Source organism: Diceros bicornis, chromosome 22 (genome assembly GCF_020826845.1).
Source record: "Diceros bicornis minor isolate mBicDic1 chromosome 22, mDicBic1.mat.cur, whole genome shotgun sequence".
Lineage (NCBI taxonomy): Eukaryota > Metazoa > Chordata > Mammalia > Perissodactyla > Rhinocerotidae > Diceros > Diceros bicornis.
In genome coordinates, this window is record NC_080761.1 from 10,182,485 (window position 1) to 10,201,131 (window position 18,647).

Genomic DNA, 18,647 nt, shown 5'->3' on the forward strand with positions numbered 1-18,647 from the left:
TATACTGCTTTCCCTGATTGGTTAACAAATAAGCCACGTGGAAACTTAACTTTGGTTGCAGCCTTCGTTGCATTTTTTATTTTAGTGAAGAAATTTGGCTATGATGAGATATTGCATTGCATTTTAAATTTTGTATTTATCTGACTGTTGCTTTCCTGTGATGAGTGCTTAGTCTAGCAGTATTGAAGTATATTGTATTCTTTTGGTGTCATTGCATAAGAAATACAATGTTTTGCCATCTCATTTGATGAAATAATCCATAGTCCACTGTGCCTTAAAAGCATGGCATTTGTAGTCCAGTTCTTTTTCTTCTTGTTCTGACATGATTGGTATGCACTGGTAGTAAAAAAAAAAAAAAAAAAGAAAAGAGAAGAAAAAAACAGCATACTACAGTGATTCGTGTGGCGTGAGGTATAAATGAGTCACTGTGATTTGTGATACACGAGCAGTAGTATGATAGTGCCACACATAAATCCTCTTTCGGAACTACACAATCCTGTTTTCGTAGTGCAAAAGGAGCCATAGACAGTAAACAAGTGAGCATGACTATGTTCTAATAAAATGTTATTTATAGACACTGAAATTTGAATTTCATATAGTTTTCACATTTCACAAATGTATTTTTTTTCTTTAACCATTTAAAAATGTAAAAACCATTTTTATTTTGTGGGCTGTACAAAAACAGGTTATGGGCCATATTTGCCCTGCAGGCTATTGGTCAGCCCTCTGTCTTAGAATATTCTTGGACTCTAAGATGTGGAAAAAAACTAAATTGAAACAACATGAGAAAATAGGAAAAACAAAAATTATTACCAAAAAAACCCCAGCAGAATTATAATAAACTAGAAGGATAAGTGGGAAGAGTCAAATGTTTTAAGCCTGATAAAACTACACTGGATGGAATAAAGAGCAGAAGGGAAATGAAAAAGCTAAGGAGTTAAGTTCACGTGGTGAGTTTGAGAATATATTTGAGTTTGAGTATATCTAGTCAGCAAGTGAGAATCTGGATATATGCTGAACCAATTAATTAGTTTCTAAGAAATTTGCATTCACATAAATTTAGCTGTACCTTTCAGCAAAAACAAAACGAGAAAAACAAGAGAATAATAGTAACAAGCACTTTACCCATTAACTGATTTAATTGTCACAACCACCCTATGAAGTAGATAACATTTATCCCATTTTACAGATGGGGAACCTGAAGTATGAAGAAGCCAAATAATTTCCCTAAGGTTACGTAGATTAGATTTGAACACAGGTAATCTTGCTCCAGACATTGCTCTTAATCACTATGCTGTAAGTTCTCTGAAATGTTAAATGTGCCTGGCATTTCGCTCAGTGATTGCCAGTACTCAGTGAAAATAGGGTGGAGTCCTGCACCTGTTGTTCCCTGGGCGAGAAGGCTTCTTTTTTTCTCACGTGTGAGCATATTGAGTGCTGAATATGATTCTAATTAAGTGATCCCAGGGAGAAGTTGGCTCAGACTTATTCACTTTATAGGATTTTTCAGTAGTAATTTTGACCATATCTGATTTTTGTCTTAAATTGACTTTAGAACCTAGCCTTTCCATTACATGTGATTTTACTGTAAATGCGACTAGAATGTTTAAAATCATAAGCCCTCCTTTACTGGTATATGTTGCGCATGTAGTTTTGGAGATCTCAGTTTTAAAGTTCTTTCTTAGTTCAATTGATAGGTAATAGGTGTACTCATCTGCAATTGCTAAAATTATGCATTGTATAATAAAACTTTCACTTTTGTTTACATATCTTTTCCTTGATACAGTGTCTTTTTTTTTAAACAAACTTTCAGCTAGTATGTTCAACACACCAGGAATGCAGAGCTTGTTGCAACAAATAACTGAAAACCCCCAACTTATGCAAAACATGTTGTCTGCTCCCTACATGAGAAGCATGATGCAGTCACTAAGCCAGAACCCTGACCTTGCTGCACAGGTGAGTTTGTATTAAAAAGGACTGTGCGGTGTGAATTGAAATAACCTAATCAAGTAATTGTGATTTTTTTTTTTTGGTACATTTGTGTTGTGTGTGCTACCTTAACACACTAGAAAAGTATGTAAAACTGCATCTCCAACTTTTTGGATAGTTTCTTCTTTGCAGTAAATTAATACTTCATATATAATAAAAACAGCTTCATCTCTGCCATTCACTGGCTAGAAAGAAGTGCAGATTTACTTTGTTTCTACATATATTGATTTAGGAGATGAATACTAAAGTTTTGGATTGCTGTCCTTTCTGAAGGTATATTCTTTAGTGAAATGTAAACTTTGAAAGTGATTAAGAACAGTGTTAATAAGTTTGAAATACTTTTATTTATTAGGTCACACAGATTCTGAGTTAATAGTCATGTTCAAAATGGCAGTTACAAAATAGCCTGAAATTGTTTATTAAAGGCAGAGGGAGATTTGTGGGAACAGTGTTTCTTGTTCTTTCTATTATAGATCCCCCCCTCTCTGCCCCTGGAAGTTAGTATACTGGTTCTTTATTAATTTATTCATTTTTTAACTTGTTTCTCAAGAGACCATAACTAAGAAAATTAGTGGATCTCAACCCTTGCTGAACATTTAGGATCACTTTGGGAGCTTTAAAAAAAAAAAATTCTTGGCCTCATCCTGAGAGATTTTGGTATAATTGCACTGGATCTTTTTTCCCTCAAGTTCCCTAGGTGATTCTAATTGTACCCCCAGGTTAAGAACCATTGGGCTTGAAAAACCTTGGAGAAAGTAAAATAAGCCTTGATCATCTCTAGTTTATGTTTGCTATTTATGAAAAATGGCTTCTGTAAAGTGTTAAGAATTTGAAATAGTTTCCTTTATAGTTTATTCCCATTTCCAAAATTTTGAAAGCTCTTAATCACTTTCTTCATTATGTCAAATGAAATGGTTTTTATTTTCTAAAGTCTGGAACTGTATTGATTCAAGTATATAGCAGATATCTTTGAGTTACAATCCTCAACAATAACTTCTGCCCTCTTAAAATTTGTGGAATTGGAGATAAAGAACAAGTTTTTAGGTGAATTTTTGTATACTCTTTTAATTTTGCATATTTTAGGTATATTTTATGAAAAATTGTTTTGTTTATATGAAAATTACCAGACTGAGTTATTAGTATTAAATGCCACAACTTACTATGATCATAGCACTTTTGTTTAAAGTAAATATGGAAAATATATATGTAGAGTGATCCTATTTGTATGTTTTTAAATGTATATTTGACTAATTAAGAATTAGCATTGAATGTGCATCTTGCTTTAAAATTTTGATTTTAACAAGCACATTTCCAGCCATTTAAACTAACAATTTTACATTATAACATGACTTGAGCACTTTCATATACTATTTTCTTTTACTCTAAAGCAAAATGTTGACAAAGAAGGCTAGATATGAATGTCTTTTATTATACACAATATAGAAACGTTTACAATGTACTCTGTAAAAGTTTGTAGTTTCTCTGTTCTGATTTTGATTTTTAGATACTCCAAGTCTGGGTATAAAAACTGTATTGTTATATAAACAGTCAGGTAAGTTAGGAGAAATATCCTAATCAAATGAGATACAATTTTCTGAGAATGTATAAGTTTAAAATGACATGCTTTTTCAAATGACATGAATCCTAAAAGATAAATGTGGTAACTTCATTAATATGTTCATAATAAAAAGTATTTGGAGCCAATAAAGAAGCAGGTTTGTTGATCTCAGGTATTACTTTATTTACTGTGAACTTATTGGTCACTTCAAAATAAATACTGTATATCCAGAAAACATTGTCTGACTTTTTCCTGCTTTAGCTATTTTGTTGAAATTAACTAAATAATCCACTTTGCAACAATAGATAACTAAAGGAGGGAGAGAGCAGTCCTCTCTACTTCCAGTGTTTACACATAATTACTCTCAAGTATGGTTAACTACTTGAGGGCAAGGATCATCTTTCCCGCAGACTTTGGACAGGTAAATAGGCTATCAGTAAATTATTGTTAGCTGACTTTTCACTCCATCTGGGGAACCGATACAAAATTTGTCTTTTTTGAAGCTATGAGAATTTACTAGTTTCTGGTTATGCTGATTGTGCATTGTAATCTTATTTTCAGGTATTCAACATGATGTTAATATTGACCTGACTTTTTAATTCTTAACACCTATGTGAAGGTTAGGAGGCATGCAAACTTTTCTTATCTCTGGTGATAGTGAGGTGAAATCCAGAGGCTAATCTTGGTATTCTCAATTGGATTTACATCTTTCAGGTCTTAAAGCTTTTTAATACTTTCCCCAGAGATCTGTTGGTGCTAGTCCTGGGCTGATTTTCACCTAGCAGCTCCATTTCTCTGGCAAGTTGGTTGCTGTTCTGCGGTGTTACTTTTCTGGACCTAATATTAGCTGTTTTGTAGTAGGCAGGTAGTACAGTGGTTCCAGATCTGGATTTTCTCTGTGCTTGCCACTTGCGTGTCGAGGTGTCTAAGCAAGCCATGTATAGTTTCATGTATTGATGCTTATGTTTATTCTGTCAGTGTAGCAGAAATGTACCCTCATGAATGCCAGTTACTCCCATTTTTCTTTCAAGGGCAAATATTCACCTTTGCTCAAGGAAAAGCCTAAGAAAATGATTGCTTTTATTTTTAGGATATTGCATGTCATTATCATAATCACCATTCTCATTGAGAGAGAAGATGCCTCGTTTTTGGTTTTTTTGGAGATCTCTCTTGTGGACAGTATCTTCCCTTCCCCTTTTTTATTCATGTTCTACCCTCCTCCTTTTTAAGTGCCAGGTTAGGCACTTGGGGGAAGATAGACTATTAAACAAGGTACATTACTTGTTTCAGATATTTCCAGTTAAAATTGTTTGAACACTTGCCCCATAGATGATGCTGAATAATCCCCTATTTGCTGGAAATCCTCAGCTTCAAGAACAAATGAGACAACAGCTCCCAACTTTCCTCCAACAAGTGAGTAAGAAAAGATGCTAGCTATCTTCGGTAATGATTTGCTTGAAAAAGTTTGATGATAAACATTTTCCTTGCTCTTCTCTGACTGATAGCAAAACGTAGAATAGAGTCTGATAATGCTGTCAATTCGCAGAGAATTCAGCTTGATCTTAACTGGGCCCCATTTCACTGCTGACCTTTTGGTTATATTTCTTAAACATAAATTCTGAGGAAAGGTCCATTTTGTTTTTGCTTTTGAGGATTTAGGATTTTCAATGCTTCGATAATACCATAAATCATTTCCTTTCACTTTACTAACTTTGAAGTGCTTCATTGTGTCATATTACGCTTTTATGGTTTAACTAATCTCGAGTAACAGGAAAGAGCTCTACTCTATCCCATTTTACAGGTTTGGTTTCTTTTGTAATGTTTCAATTCCTCCAAATTAATAGAATATCTATTTTCCAAAGGGTAAATCTCATTTCCTCAAACTCGGAATTAGCAAGATTAAAATTGTCAGTGTTGTCATATAAGGAAGGTTTAAGACAAAAAAGTACTTCAGGTTGCTGTGGTATTTTATTATTTAAAAAGATAAACGAGAAGTCAGTCTTGGTGTTTTGAAACTGGTGGTTCTAGGGCTTTTAAAATATTATGCAAATGATTCTCAGGCCTGTAAACCATTATCCAAGGTTAGTTAGTGTCCTTGATCTAGTGTAATGAGGTAAGCCTATCTTTTTTGGTCAGTCAGGTGGTGTATATTTGGAAGTAGCAAAGCTGAGCTCAGGACACATGTATTAACTTCAAATTTGGAACTATTGTTTTTAGTGTATCTTACTGGTAAAATTGTTACATCAGCAAGAGATAACACTTGGTCAGGAGGAATATGTGGCTTTCACCATATTACCATGCTGTATAAATTGTGCACTTGGAGGTTGTCTCTTAGAAATAATACTTTTATCTTCTGTTGGAGAAGGGGAACAGTTGTGGCTTCCAGAGCAGCTCCTGATTGTCTTTCATTATGAAAAACGGCTTTCATGATGGATTTGGGTGGAGGTCAAGTAACGGTTTGCACACTAGGTTTGCTGTTAAGGAGAGGTGCTTGTGTTTCTTTTGGGAAAGAAATTATGGATTACCAGTGTTTTAGGAGTAAGGTTTTAGGTTTTTCTCCAGAAACATAGCAAAGAAAACATTTAAATTTTACCTTCACTGATTTTAATTCTCTTGTTACCACTGGTTTTCTTTCTTCCTTAGATGCAGAATCCTGATACATTATCGGCAATGTCAAACCCCAGAGCAATGCAGGCCTTGTTACAGATTCAGCAGGGTTTACAGACATTAGCAACGGAAGCCCCGGGCCTCATCCCAGGGTAGGTTTATTTGAAGATTATGAAAGTGTACGAGGGTTCCTTTCTCTCTCAGAATTTCAGACCTAATATCATTCTGCCTTTTTGTTGTTGTTGAGATTGTTTTTAAGACAGAATTTTCAAAGTTAAAAACACTCATTTATAACTTAGCTAATATTATGTTAAAATGTATCTGATTCACCACTAGCTGGCCTAGTCTGGCCTCTAGTTTTGCAGGAGCTTTGGTTTATTACTAGTTTGTGCTTTCTCTAGGTTTACTCCTGGCCTGGGGGCATTGGGAAGCACTGGAGGCTCCTCAGGAACCAACGGGTCTAGCTCTGCACCGAGTGAAAACCCAAGTCCCACGGCAGGAACCACCGAGCCTGGACACCAGCAGTTTATACAGCAGATGCTACAGGCGCTTGCTGGAGTCAATCCTCAGGTAATGGTTATTTTGTTGCTCACGTTTTACATTCCTTAATGTTAGAAGTTTATAAATTTTCCCCAAAAAAGAAAGTGGCAGTCCTTTAGAGTTTAGACTGTAATGAAAAGCACAATCTTAAGGCTGTTGATTCTACAGTAGGCATTACAAAAATTGTTAACTTTGGTACTATATTAGACACTAAAGGAAATGTTCTAGTTGTGAGGAAGAAATGCTACAGCCTTGCCTTATTTTTTCGAAGTTGCCTTTAAAAATGCATTCTTTTGGGGCTGGCCTGGTAGCCTAGTGGTTAAGTTCGCACGCTCCACTTTGGCGGCCCGGGGTTTGCGGGTTTGGATTCCAGGTGCGGACCTACACACCGCTTATCAAGCCATGCTGTGGCAAGCGTCCCACATAGAAAGTAGAGGAAGATGGGCACGGATGTTAGCCTAGAAAGACTAGCCCAGGGCCAGTCTTTCTCAGCAAAAAGAGGATTGGCAACAGATGTTAGCTCAGGGCTAATCTTCCTCACCAAAATTAAAAGAAGAAAGCACTCTTTTTGGGAGTCCTTGTTTGAAAATTATTTGAAATATATTTTATAAAAGTTTGTCAGGGAGGAATAGAAACTTGATTATCCCAAATACCTCCTGAACAATTGTATTATATCTAGTCTTTGTATTTGGACTTTAAAAAAAATTCTACCTACCTCACCTTGCCCACTACTACTTCTGTGGTAACTTGTGTTATATATATATATATATATATACACACCTCATAAATATGGCTAAAAAATATGAACTCCTAATATTGTCCTTGCATCTGGAAACATTTATTGGCTTTACTGAGAATCGGCAGTTATACAGTGTTGATTGCCAGTTCAAACTTATTATTGTAGCTTGCCCCCAAACCTCTCATGGCAAAAATATAGCATGCTTTCTGATTTTAAGCCTTATTAAATACAATAAACAGAGCAGGGTTTTATCTTACAAAAGTATTTGTATTCCCGCTACCTAGCATAGCTTCTGGCTCAGTAAATACTCATGGAATTAGTAAGAAAAAGATTTTAGGTATTGGACAGAATTGTTATATAAGTTGAACAATCTGCAGGCCTCCCCATTATCAGGTTGGCCAAGATTGATTGGTCATTTGTGGATTTTTGTCTTACCTCATTTCTAAAGAAGGATTTGATGGAGCTAAATTGTCAGGAGTATAGTTTGTGGGCCTGAAACTAGAACTGTTTTCTGAAGACTTGACTGGCCAGTGCAGAAGTTGAATCCACCTTCTAAGCCCTATTAGAACTTTAGAATTTTATACATGAGGACATTGGCTTTTATAATTACCCAGTTGGTCAATAGCTACAAAATAAATCATCTAATTCTAAACTATTTCCATATAAATGTTTGTTTGCCTGCATGTTCATGAGTGTTTTAAATACATTTAAAATAATGATGGAGGTTTATTAAGCTATTTTTTTTTAAGCAGAGTTATGTGTTCTATTTGACATGGTTGTTTAGGTATAAATTAGACTATTTAAAATAACAAAATAAAGTGCTAATGAAGTTTTCAGCATGTTGAATATGTTTCAAGAGAGGCCAGTGCTTTTATAGCCCAGTAGACAATATGTTATTAAAAAGCTATTAAAAATTTTTAGAGGCTATTTAGGTGTGACATGGACTGATTTCCCTTAGAGTTTCAGTTAATTTTTTTTTTCTTTAATAGCTACAGAATCCAGAAGTTAGATTTCAGCAACAACTGGAACAGCTCAGTGCAATGGGATTTTTGAACCGTGAAGCTAACTTGCAAGCGCTAATAGCAACAGGAGGTGATATCAATGCGGCTATTGAAAGGTTACTGGGCTCCCAGCCATCATAGCAGCATTTCTGTATCTTGAAAAAATGTAATTTATTTTTGATAACGGCTCTTAAATCTTTAAAATACCCGCTTTATTTCATTTTGACTCTTGGAATTCTGTGCTGTTATAAACAAGCGCAAGATGATGCATTTTAAGGTGGAGTGCAGTAAGATGTGTGGGTTTTCTGTTTTTTTTTTTTTCCTTTTTTTGGTGGAACAATGGGAATCAATGCTTTTTCATTTAAGGCTACTGCATGCGTCAAACACTTCTGCATTTATTGTAATTTTTGAAAAACATGTCACCTTTTATAGTTGGGTGAACAGATTTTTGTCCTGCATCTGTCCAATTTATTTGCTTTTTAAACATTAGCCTCTGGTAGTAATTTATGTAGAATAAAAGCATTAAAAAGAAGCAAATCATTTGCGCTCTATAATTTGTGGTACAATATTGCTTATTGTGACTTGGGCATGTATTTTTGCAAACAAAATGCTGTAAGATTTATACTAACAGTTTTTGCTTTATTTGTATACAGTATAGTATGCACATTTGGGACTGAATTTCTAGAAGCGTACTACAATAGATTATCTGAGCAAAACACTTGTAACCAAGAAAGTAAAGATGAAGAAATACCTTTAAAGCTGAGTATTTCCTAATTGTGTAGAATCTTACAGCATCTTTGATAAACATCTCTCAGCAAAAGTGCCAGTTAGTCAGGTTTGTTGAAAGTATAGTAGAAAAGCTGATTCTGGTTATCTCTTTAAGGACATTTAATTGTACAGACACCATAATGTAACATTGTCTCAACATTCACAGATTGACTGTAAATTACTTTAATCTTTGTGCAGACTGAAGGAGCACTGTAGTATAATCCAAAAGTGCATTTGCCTAGGACTTTTCAGCTTCTCCCATAGGTAGTTTAACAGGCATTACAATTTGTAATTGAAATGTTGCTTTCACTGAAAGTGTCTTGATGTTTCAGTTATTTTTAATCGCCATATAAAAATAGAACTATCTTTTGGATTTATCAGTTTTCTCATGCACAGGCAATACATGAATTTAAAATGATTTGTGAGCCACTTGTTTCTGAAGTGTTTGGTAGTTCTATTAAGAAATAGTTAAATATTGTGCTTCTCAGAGCCTCAGAGAAGGGGAACTTGGGGGGGTGGGGATCTATCCTGGATTGGGCCAGCCTAAATAATACTGGCAACCAAGATTCTGTTAGGATTTCTGTGCATATAGTGTAGTAAAGTAAATTCAGGGGTGAAAAACAAAGAGCCGTTTTAACAATGTTGAGTACATTTGGCTGTTCTACAGCTTTCTTCTTCCCTCCCCAAAGAAGTTCTGTTTGCCTAACTCTCAAACTGTTGGGGTGGTACATTCCTTTAGGACCAATTAAAATATAACTTTGGGGTCAGTAATATATTTGGCTGACTCTGGTTCAGTATTCTCTTAGGTCATTATATTCTCGTATGTACAGTTACAGGAAATTAAAATGTTAAAGTAATCTAAAATGAGTTCAGACCAATAAAATCAAGGGAAATAGAAGTTGAATTCCATTACTTCTGTAAGTTGCTTGCTGTTAAAAAAGGTTAAGAGGCCAGGTTGCCCACCAGCCGGTGCACTGTTCTGCCACTTTCCCCAGGAAGAAAACAGGTATGAAGGTCAAGGTGGAGGCATGACTAGAGGAAGTTGTTAAGGATAATATTCCTGTGTCTTCGCTCTCTCTGCCTTATGCCTCAGTCTGGTTTAAAAACTTTTGTACTGGTGAATGGTGGTATACAGTGCGAGATAGTGTCATAACCAATTTGACAAATTATTAATCATAAAATAACAATAAATCTCTAGCTTTTACACTTGGTTTGTCTTGCCTCTTTTATAGAAAGAAAAAGATGTCTTCAATTTACTTTCTCTAACCATGTCTTTTAAAGACGATTGGAGTTGATTTACCCCATATTCTATCACACTTCAGGTTATTCTTTATTAATTTTTTAAGTTTCCTCACTAAAAATATGTGCAATACACTGTATTGTATGTTAAAAAGATGGCCAATTTAGAAAGCCAAGTGACCTGGGCGTTGCTTGCTTTTTTTGGTACTTGACTAAATATTTGACTTTGAGTAAAGACATCATGATTTCTTACTGTAAAAGTGCTGGTGAGGCCTTTTCAGCACACTGGACTGGGTGATCTCTTAAGTCCCTTTCAGCTGCTGCAGTGGTATGATTGTTATTATTTCTAATATGTTTATCTTAGATCTGAATATGTTTTAAGGACTTCAAAATACTTAAAATTCTCAAAAGCATTAAAAAAGACATTTAAAATACTGTAGGTTTAAATTGTTTTCATATTGAGTTATTTATTACAAATTGAATAAAGAACCGAGTGATGAAAATAACATTTCAGGATTTTATTTCCCAAGTGGAATATTTGTGATATCCTAAACAAAGTATAGAAAATATCGAACAATCAGATAAATGACAGCTGGCCTTTGTGTATTCAGAATTGGAGTTTCAGACTTGGTTTCAATATAGTAATGAAAGGGGTCTTTTGTTTGGGGAGACATTATTACTGTTAATTTAATAGGCAAACTACAACAAAATAGGACAGATAAAAACATCACTAACATTAGTGATAACACTGGAAGCTAGGCCATGTGTCTGTGTGCTTGCACCAAATGAAAAGTTGTGTGGTTAAGGCAGGGGAATATTGCACTCTGTACTTCCTCTCTCAGAGATTAACATTAAGTTAAACATGTTCAAGTCAACAAGAAGTTTTCCATTAAAGAAATCTGTTTAAAATTGTTTAATCCAGCCTTTCCTATCTTCTGCCATCCTTTTTCCTGAAATATTCTTCAAGGTAATGCTATATCTAGTGAACACACTTTGGGAAAACTGTACTTAGCAAACCTCCACTTCTCTGGCATTGCACATGGTATTCTCTTCTCTGGAATTTCATCTGTCTTCTGCGTATGTAATGCCTACCATTGCTTTCTGGGCTCAGTTCTGAAGTCTGCCTAAACTTTGCTAACCAGTGATTGATTTACTCTGAACCACTTAGCCTTTACTGTCAACTGCTGCATTCTTTCTCATCCACCTTACAGTTTTGAGTTTGTTTGTCTGTTGTCTGCTCTGAAATTTTGTTGGCAGTTAACTTAAGTAACATTGTGTTCCTCCTCAACTTCTTTGTATGTTTCCTCCACTCAACCATAGGCAACCATTGCCTCAGAAAGTCAGTGTTTATTCTGTTGAGTACCAGGTTCTCTTCTAGTTGCTCAAAGTATAACGGTAAATAAAACAAACTTCTGTCCATATGCAGTTTACATAGTAGAATGTAGGGAGACAGGCAGTAAACAAAACACATATATAGACTGTTAGTGACAAGTGCTTTGGTGAAAAATTAAGCAGAGTAAGCAGGCTAGTTCAGGAAGAAGGTAGTCAGAGAAGGCCTCATTTGAGAGGGTGACATTTAAATAGAGACTTGCAGAATACCTGGGAGGGTGACTAACTTCCCAGGAAGAGGGACAACTAAGAAAAGGTCCTGTAATGTGAGTGTTCTGAGTGTGTTTGTAGAACATAGGGAGTTCAGTGTGGCAGGGCAAAGTGAGCTAGGGAGAAAGCAGTGTAGGGAATATGATTGGAGAGATGGGGGCAGGGGAGTGGTTCATGTGTTTGATGTGGAGGATTTAATATCCCAATTTTTGTGTCCCATCCCCAGAGTTTCTGATTTATAGTTCTGGAATTGGAGGAGAATTTGCATTTCTAAAAAGTTCCCACGTGAGAACCACTGGACTAGGGGGACCAAGCTGGAAGCAGAGAGACTGTTAGGAGGTAATCTCGGTGAGAGATCATGTGGGCTTGGGCTGAGCTGGAAGCAGTGGAGGTGGTAGGAAGTAGATTTGGATTTGGGGTATGTTTTGAAGGCAGAGCCAGGATTTACTGATGGATAAAAGTGTGAAGTTAAGAGCAAGAGAGGTGTGAAGCAAGGCAAACAAGGTAGAGGTACATATGGGGAGGAGTGGAAATCAGAAGTTTAGTTTTGACATGTTAGGTGGGAGGTACTTGGTTGGACATATAAGTGGAGATAATGGGAAGGCAATTGGAGGAGAGATTAAGGCTATAGACAGGTTATCCAGCTGCCAGTATATAGAGATGGTATTTAAAGCCTAGGAACTAGATCAGTGGTTCTCAGCTAAAAGTGATTTTGCCCCCCAGGGGGCTTTTGGCAATGTCTGGAGACATATTTTTGACATTATGATTGGAGCTGCTGTTGGCATCTAGTGAGTAGAGGCCAAGGATGCTGCTAAACGTTCTACAATGCCCAGGACAGCCTCCCACAACAGAGATTTATTTGGCCCAAATTTTAATAGTGCCAAGGTTGAAAATCCTGACTAGATGAATTTTAGAGTGAGTGTTGATAAATGCACTTTGAGAAGATTGAGCCCTGGTTTACTCGCACTTTTTCAGTTCAGGGAGATGAGAGGAAACCAGGAAAGGTGATGAATGGGCAGTAGTAGTAAGGTGAGAATCAAGAGAGGTCCTGAAAGCAGGTGAAGAAACTTTTTCACAAGGAGAAAGGTGGTAAATGAACTGTGTTAAATGCTGTTGCTTCAAGTACTCATCGTGGATTGAATGTTACTCTATGGGTTTCGTAAAGGAAGGACCTTTGTGACTATGATAGGGATGTTACAGAGTGTTGAGGGTAAAATTCTGGTTAGTGTGGATGGAGGAGATATCAGGAGACACAAAGTTTGAAGTAAAGAGAATCAGAAAAATTGGGGGCAGTAACTGTGGTGAGGGGCATGGTGGTGGTGGAGAGGAAGTTTGTCTTTTGTATTCTTTTAAGATGGGAAGTACTATAGCATGTTTGTATTCTAATGGGAATGATCCTGTGTATGGCGGTGGAGGAGAGGGGGACTTGATTTAGGAGGAGAGTATGGGGTAATTGTTTTCTACCAAAAAATACAAAGAGAAAGGAGTTATCACTAGCTTTTGAGCCTGAGAAGTTTTATAAATAAGCAGGCACGCATGCACCTTTGTTACATGAGCTGAAGCGTGAGGGAGAGGGTTTCTTTGTCTTTCCAGCCATCATTTTCCTCAGCTAGAGCTGCTTTTCTTTGTCAGTAGGAGTGGTCAGCCCATCGGAACTATTTTTTGTGCTCAACCCTTTGCAAAGTGGAGGAAAAGAAAAGCATCCCCCTCCCAATGTCTTTGCTTTGGTGAGATTGAGTAGAATGCGATTTCTTCCAGAGCTGGGACAACAACGAAGCACATCCTCAGATTGTAATTCCAATTTATACATGTTAACATTTGTATTTCAGACTCCCTAATTATAGTGTAACCTGCCCTGATCCACAGCCCAGTCTGTCTTGCTTACCACTCTGTGCTTAGAACAGAGCTAGGCACATATAGAAGCTCCCAGTATAGTTTCCCTCAAAAGACCAAAGCTGAATGTGGTGCCTCATTCTTTAGTGGGATAGATAGTAGTCACTGTGTATTCAAGCTAGATTTTTTTTTTTTAAAGCTTATTCAGACACATTCTTCACTCCTTATACTTCCCAGAGAGGGAAGAGAGTTTCCACTCTGTTGTGGTTATCTAATACTTCATAACAAACTACTGCACAGGTCGGTGGCTTAGAACAAAATCAATCGTTTATTTTTTATTTATGAGTGAGCAATTTTGGTAAGGCTTGGTGAAGAGCACTGGAGTGACTTGACGGGGTCTGGAGAATTTACTTTAAAGAGGGCTTATTCACTTGGCTGTTCAGTTGCTACATGCTTTCATCTGGGAGTACAGTTGCAGTCTCAGTTCCTCTCCATACGGGCCTTTCCTCAGGGCTACTTGTGCTTCTTTACAATGTGGTAGATAGGTTTCAAGAGCAAGTATTTAAAGAAAAATGAAAGCTGTCCGTTTTTTAAGGTCTGGGCCCAAAGCTGGCCCAGTGTCATTTCCCTCATATTCTAATGTTCAAGTAGTCTTAGCTTGCCCAGATTTAAGGGTCATAGGCCCTGCTGCTTGATGGGTAGAATGTCATAGAATTTGTAACCATCTTAATCTATCACACACCATGATCCAAGAAGGGAAAAAGTGCTGGAGGAGCACATTTTTCTTCTCCAGTGTTCACTCTTTTCCAGGGGAGAGGTAGTGACTTAACTGCTGTTGAATATTGTAGAAGGGACGAGGTACACTTGGTGAGACCCTCATCTTTGGGAAGCAGCCTGTCTAAAGGAAGGATGCCTTCTAGTCTGCTGTCCTAGCATATGGTAATAAGGTTAGTGAGATAGGCTCGGCCCTTGTAGGGAAGGCCTATGGTTTTCTTTTTTGCTAAAAATTGTGGTAATATAGATGTAACAAAATTTGCTGTTGTAACTGTTTTAAAGTGTATAATTCAGTGATATTAAGTATGTTCACAGTGTTGTACAACCATCACAATCATGCAGAACGTTTTTAATACCCCAAAGGGAAACCCCATAACCATTAAAAAGTCATTCACCATTCCCCACTTAGCCCAGCCCCTGGCAACCACTAGTCTGCTTTCTGTCTCTATGGATTTACCTATTCTAGATATTACATATAAATGGAATTACATAATAGGTGGCCTTTTGTGTCTGGCTTTTTTCACTGGGCATGTTTTCAAGGTCAATCCATGTTGTAGTGTGTATCTGTACTTCATTCCCTTTCATGGCTGAATAATATTTCATTGTGTGGGTATACCCCGTTTTATTCATTCAACTGTTGATGGACACTTCCACCATTTGTGTATTGTGAATAATGCTGCTATAACATTGGTGTGTAAGTATCTGAGTCTCTGTTTTCACTTCTGGATATATACCTAGAGTGGAATTGCTGGGTCATATGGTAATTCCATTTTTAATTTTTGAGCAACTGCCTGTTTTCCACAGCAGCTGCACCGTTTTACATTCCCACCAGCAATGTATGGGTTCCAGTTTTCTCTACAACCTTGTCAACACTTGTTATTTTCTGCTTTTGTTTGTTTCTAAATTACAGCCATCCTAGTAGATGTGAAATCATATCTCATTGTGGTTTTGATTGGCATTTCCCTAATGACTTAATGATGGTGAGCATCTTTTCTTGTGCTTCATTTGCCATTTGTATGTCTCTTCTGGAGAAATGTCTTTTCAAGTCCTTTGCCTATTTTTTTTTTTGTGAGGAAGATCAGCCCTGAGCTAACATCCATGCTAATCTGCCTCTTTTTTTGGCTGAGGAAGACAGGCTCTGAGCTAACGTCCACCACCAATCCTCCCCCCAGTTCTTTTTTCCCCCAAAGCCCCAGTAGATAGCTGCATGTCACAGTTGCACACCCTTCCAGTTGCTGCATGTGGGACGTGGCCCCAGCATGGTGGGAGAAGCGCCGTGTCGGTGCACGCCCGAATCTGAACCTGGGCTGCCAGTAGCGGAGCACATGCACCCAACTGCTAAGCCATGGGGCCGGCCCCAACCTTTGCCTATTTTTGATTGTTTTTTTTTTTGTTGTTGAATTGTAGGAGTTCTTTATATATTCTGGATAGTAAACCTTTTCAGATATATGATTTGCAAATATTTTCTCCCTTTTTTGTAGGTTGTCTTTTCACTTTCTTGAAAATGTCCTTTGCACAGGTTTTTAATTTTGATGTGGTCTAGTTTATCTATTTTTCTTTTGTTGCTCATGCTCTTGGTGCCATATTTAAGATTCCATTGCCAAATCCAAGGTCCTGAAGATTTTCCCCTGTGTTTTCTTCCAGGAGTTCTATGGATTTAGGTCTTAGATATAGATCATTGATCCATTTGAATGGGTTCTGTGGGTCTGGATTTGCAAAGGGAAGACAGGAGTGTTTTACCTATTCCCACCCCATTGTTTCAAGAGAAAAAGAAAAAGAGCAAGGACAGGTAATGCCTCAAAAAGAACATGATAACTAGATGTTAAAATGTAGCTGGTTGTAGACCGTGCTGTTGGCCAAACTGAGATCTTTGGTTTTCCCAGAACAATCTCAAAGTTCTTTATTTCTTCTCATACCTATTCCCCTCCCATCCTCTATACACTACCACCCAATGTGACCTCTATCCTCTGGTCTCTTGATCAAAGTGTGATTTGTGTCATATCCAGACACTAAGCTGACAATCTCCTGTACTGTTTGCACTGTGAACACTGATCCCAGTCTTAATGTGGCACTGTTGGAAGTCCCAGCATCACATATTAAGCAGGCAGTGGGTGCAAACCAGCCTAGCAAAGGCATGTGGGTGAAATCCATATAGAAAGGATGCATGAATGATGTTGATTTCTTTTCAAATGACAAAGACATGAAACAGTGATTAAATGGTGGGGCAAGTGGATGGAGATAACTTTGTGGACATCCTCAAGAAATTGAGGAGTTAGGTTAGGGCTATAGAAAATGTTAATCTGTGAAGAGGTGGTAGTTCTCAACTCTTGGTTTCACATCAGAATCAACTAAAGAGATTAAAAAATAAGCCCACCCCAGGGCATTGTTATATCTGGGTAAGTCACAGGCATAATTTTTTAAAGCTCCTGAAGTGATTGTAATATACTGCCAGGTTAGAACCACTGATTTAAAGGAAATGGGAATTTATTAGTAATTTAAGGCATTGCTTCTCAACTTCATTGTGCATGCAGATCACCTGGGTTCTTTTTAAAATGCATATTCTAATTCAAAAACTAACTCAGAATGGATCCAAGACATAAATGTAAGAGCTAAAGGTGTAAAACTCCTAGAAGAAAACATAGGTGTAAGTCTTCGTGACCTTGGATGAGGCAGTGGTTTCTTCGATATGATACCAAAAGCACAAGCAACCAATGAAAAATAAGTTGGACTTCAGCAAACTTAAAAACTTTTGGGCTTTAGAGTTGATCAAGTGAAAAGACAACCTACAGAATTGGTGAAGATAGTTGGAAATCATATGTCTGATAAGAATCTAGTATCCAGGATATATGAGAAATCTTAGACCTCCACAATAAAAGACAACCCAATTAAAAAATGGACAAAGGACTTGAATAGACGTTTCTCCAAAGAAGATAAGCAAATGGCCAGTAAGCACATGAAAAGATACTCAGCATTATTAGAGAAATGCAGATCAAAACCTTAGTGAGATGCCACTTCACATCCTCTAGGATGGCTCTAATCACAGGACAGAAAGTAAGTGTTGGCTCGGATTGCTGGTGGAAATGTAAAATGGAGCAGCTACTTGGAAGACAGTTCAGCAGATTCTTCAAAGGTTAACCATGGAGTTAGCATTTGACCCAGCACTTCTACTGCTTGGTATGAATGTACCCAAGAGAAATGAAAATGTTATGACCCCACAAAAACTGTACTTGAATGTTCATAGCAGCATTATTTGTAATAGCCCCAAATTGGAAACAGCCCAAATACCTATGAACTGATGAATGAATAAACCAAATGTGATATATCCATACAATGAGAATGCTATTCAGCAATAGAAAGGAATGAAGTACTGATACATGGTGAAACGGGGATAACATTTTTACCTAGGGCCTGGGTGCTCCTTGGACAAGTGTGTTTGCTGGGTGGGATGAGAGACCTTGTCAAGGTCTCCCAGATTCATAGACCCTAACCACAAGAGCCCTAGCTACAGAAGGGGAAGTGGTATATGTCCTGAGAGATTAATCCACTAGCTTCCTGTCACTCAACCCTCTGATCTCAGGGTATAACCAGCTACTGCAACCTGGCCCGCCCTTAAGGTGGAAAACCTACCAAATTCTCATTTCTTGAGAAGGGAAGTTCAAGTTAAACCCTCCCTTCAAGTTAAACCCTCTGAGCTCTGTGCTTGTTGTAAAGATAAATGATGTGTCCTCAACCATTTCAAATCTAAGACTAAAAGATCTTAGTGACAACAATCTTGGACAATGATAGAAAAGCAGTCCCTGTCATCCAGGAGCTGGCCTAGTACTAAAGCGAGGCTTCTTTGTCCTGCTGAACATAGACACTTTCACAGAACACCTATGGAACTACAGTACTGCTCTGTGACCATGGTCAACACAAAAGACCATTCTGTAACTCTGCCTGCACACAGAAAAACATGAACCTGTCCAGACCACAAAAATGACCAAACAACTCCCTGTCTTGG

General features: G+C 37.3%; 1 protein-coding gene across 2 annotated transcripts in view; it reads left to right on the forward strand.

Moving 5' to 3' along the window:
* UBQLN1 (ubiquilin 1) overlaps positions 1-10,406 on the forward strand; it is a 50,501-nt gene extending 40,095 nt beyond the window's left edge. The window contains exons 7-11 of one of the 2 annotated variants that reach the window (XM_058565563.1): positions 1,814-1,956; positions 4,877-4,960; positions 6,191-6,306; positions 6,556-6,724; positions 8,423-10,406. In XM_058565563.1, the coding sequence (XP_058421546.1) occupies positions 1,814-1,956; positions 4,877-4,960; positions 6,191-6,306; positions 6,556-6,724; positions 8,423-8,575 (665 nt within the window). In that variant the 3' untranslated portion in view covers positions 8,576-10,406. The remainder of the gene's footprint in view (positions 1-1,813; positions 1,957-4,876; positions 4,961-6,190; positions 6,307-6,555; positions 6,725-8,422) is intronic. The other variant, XM_058565564.1, reaches the window with a different exon arrangement.
* Positions 10,407-18,647: the final 8,241 nt, after the last annotated feature.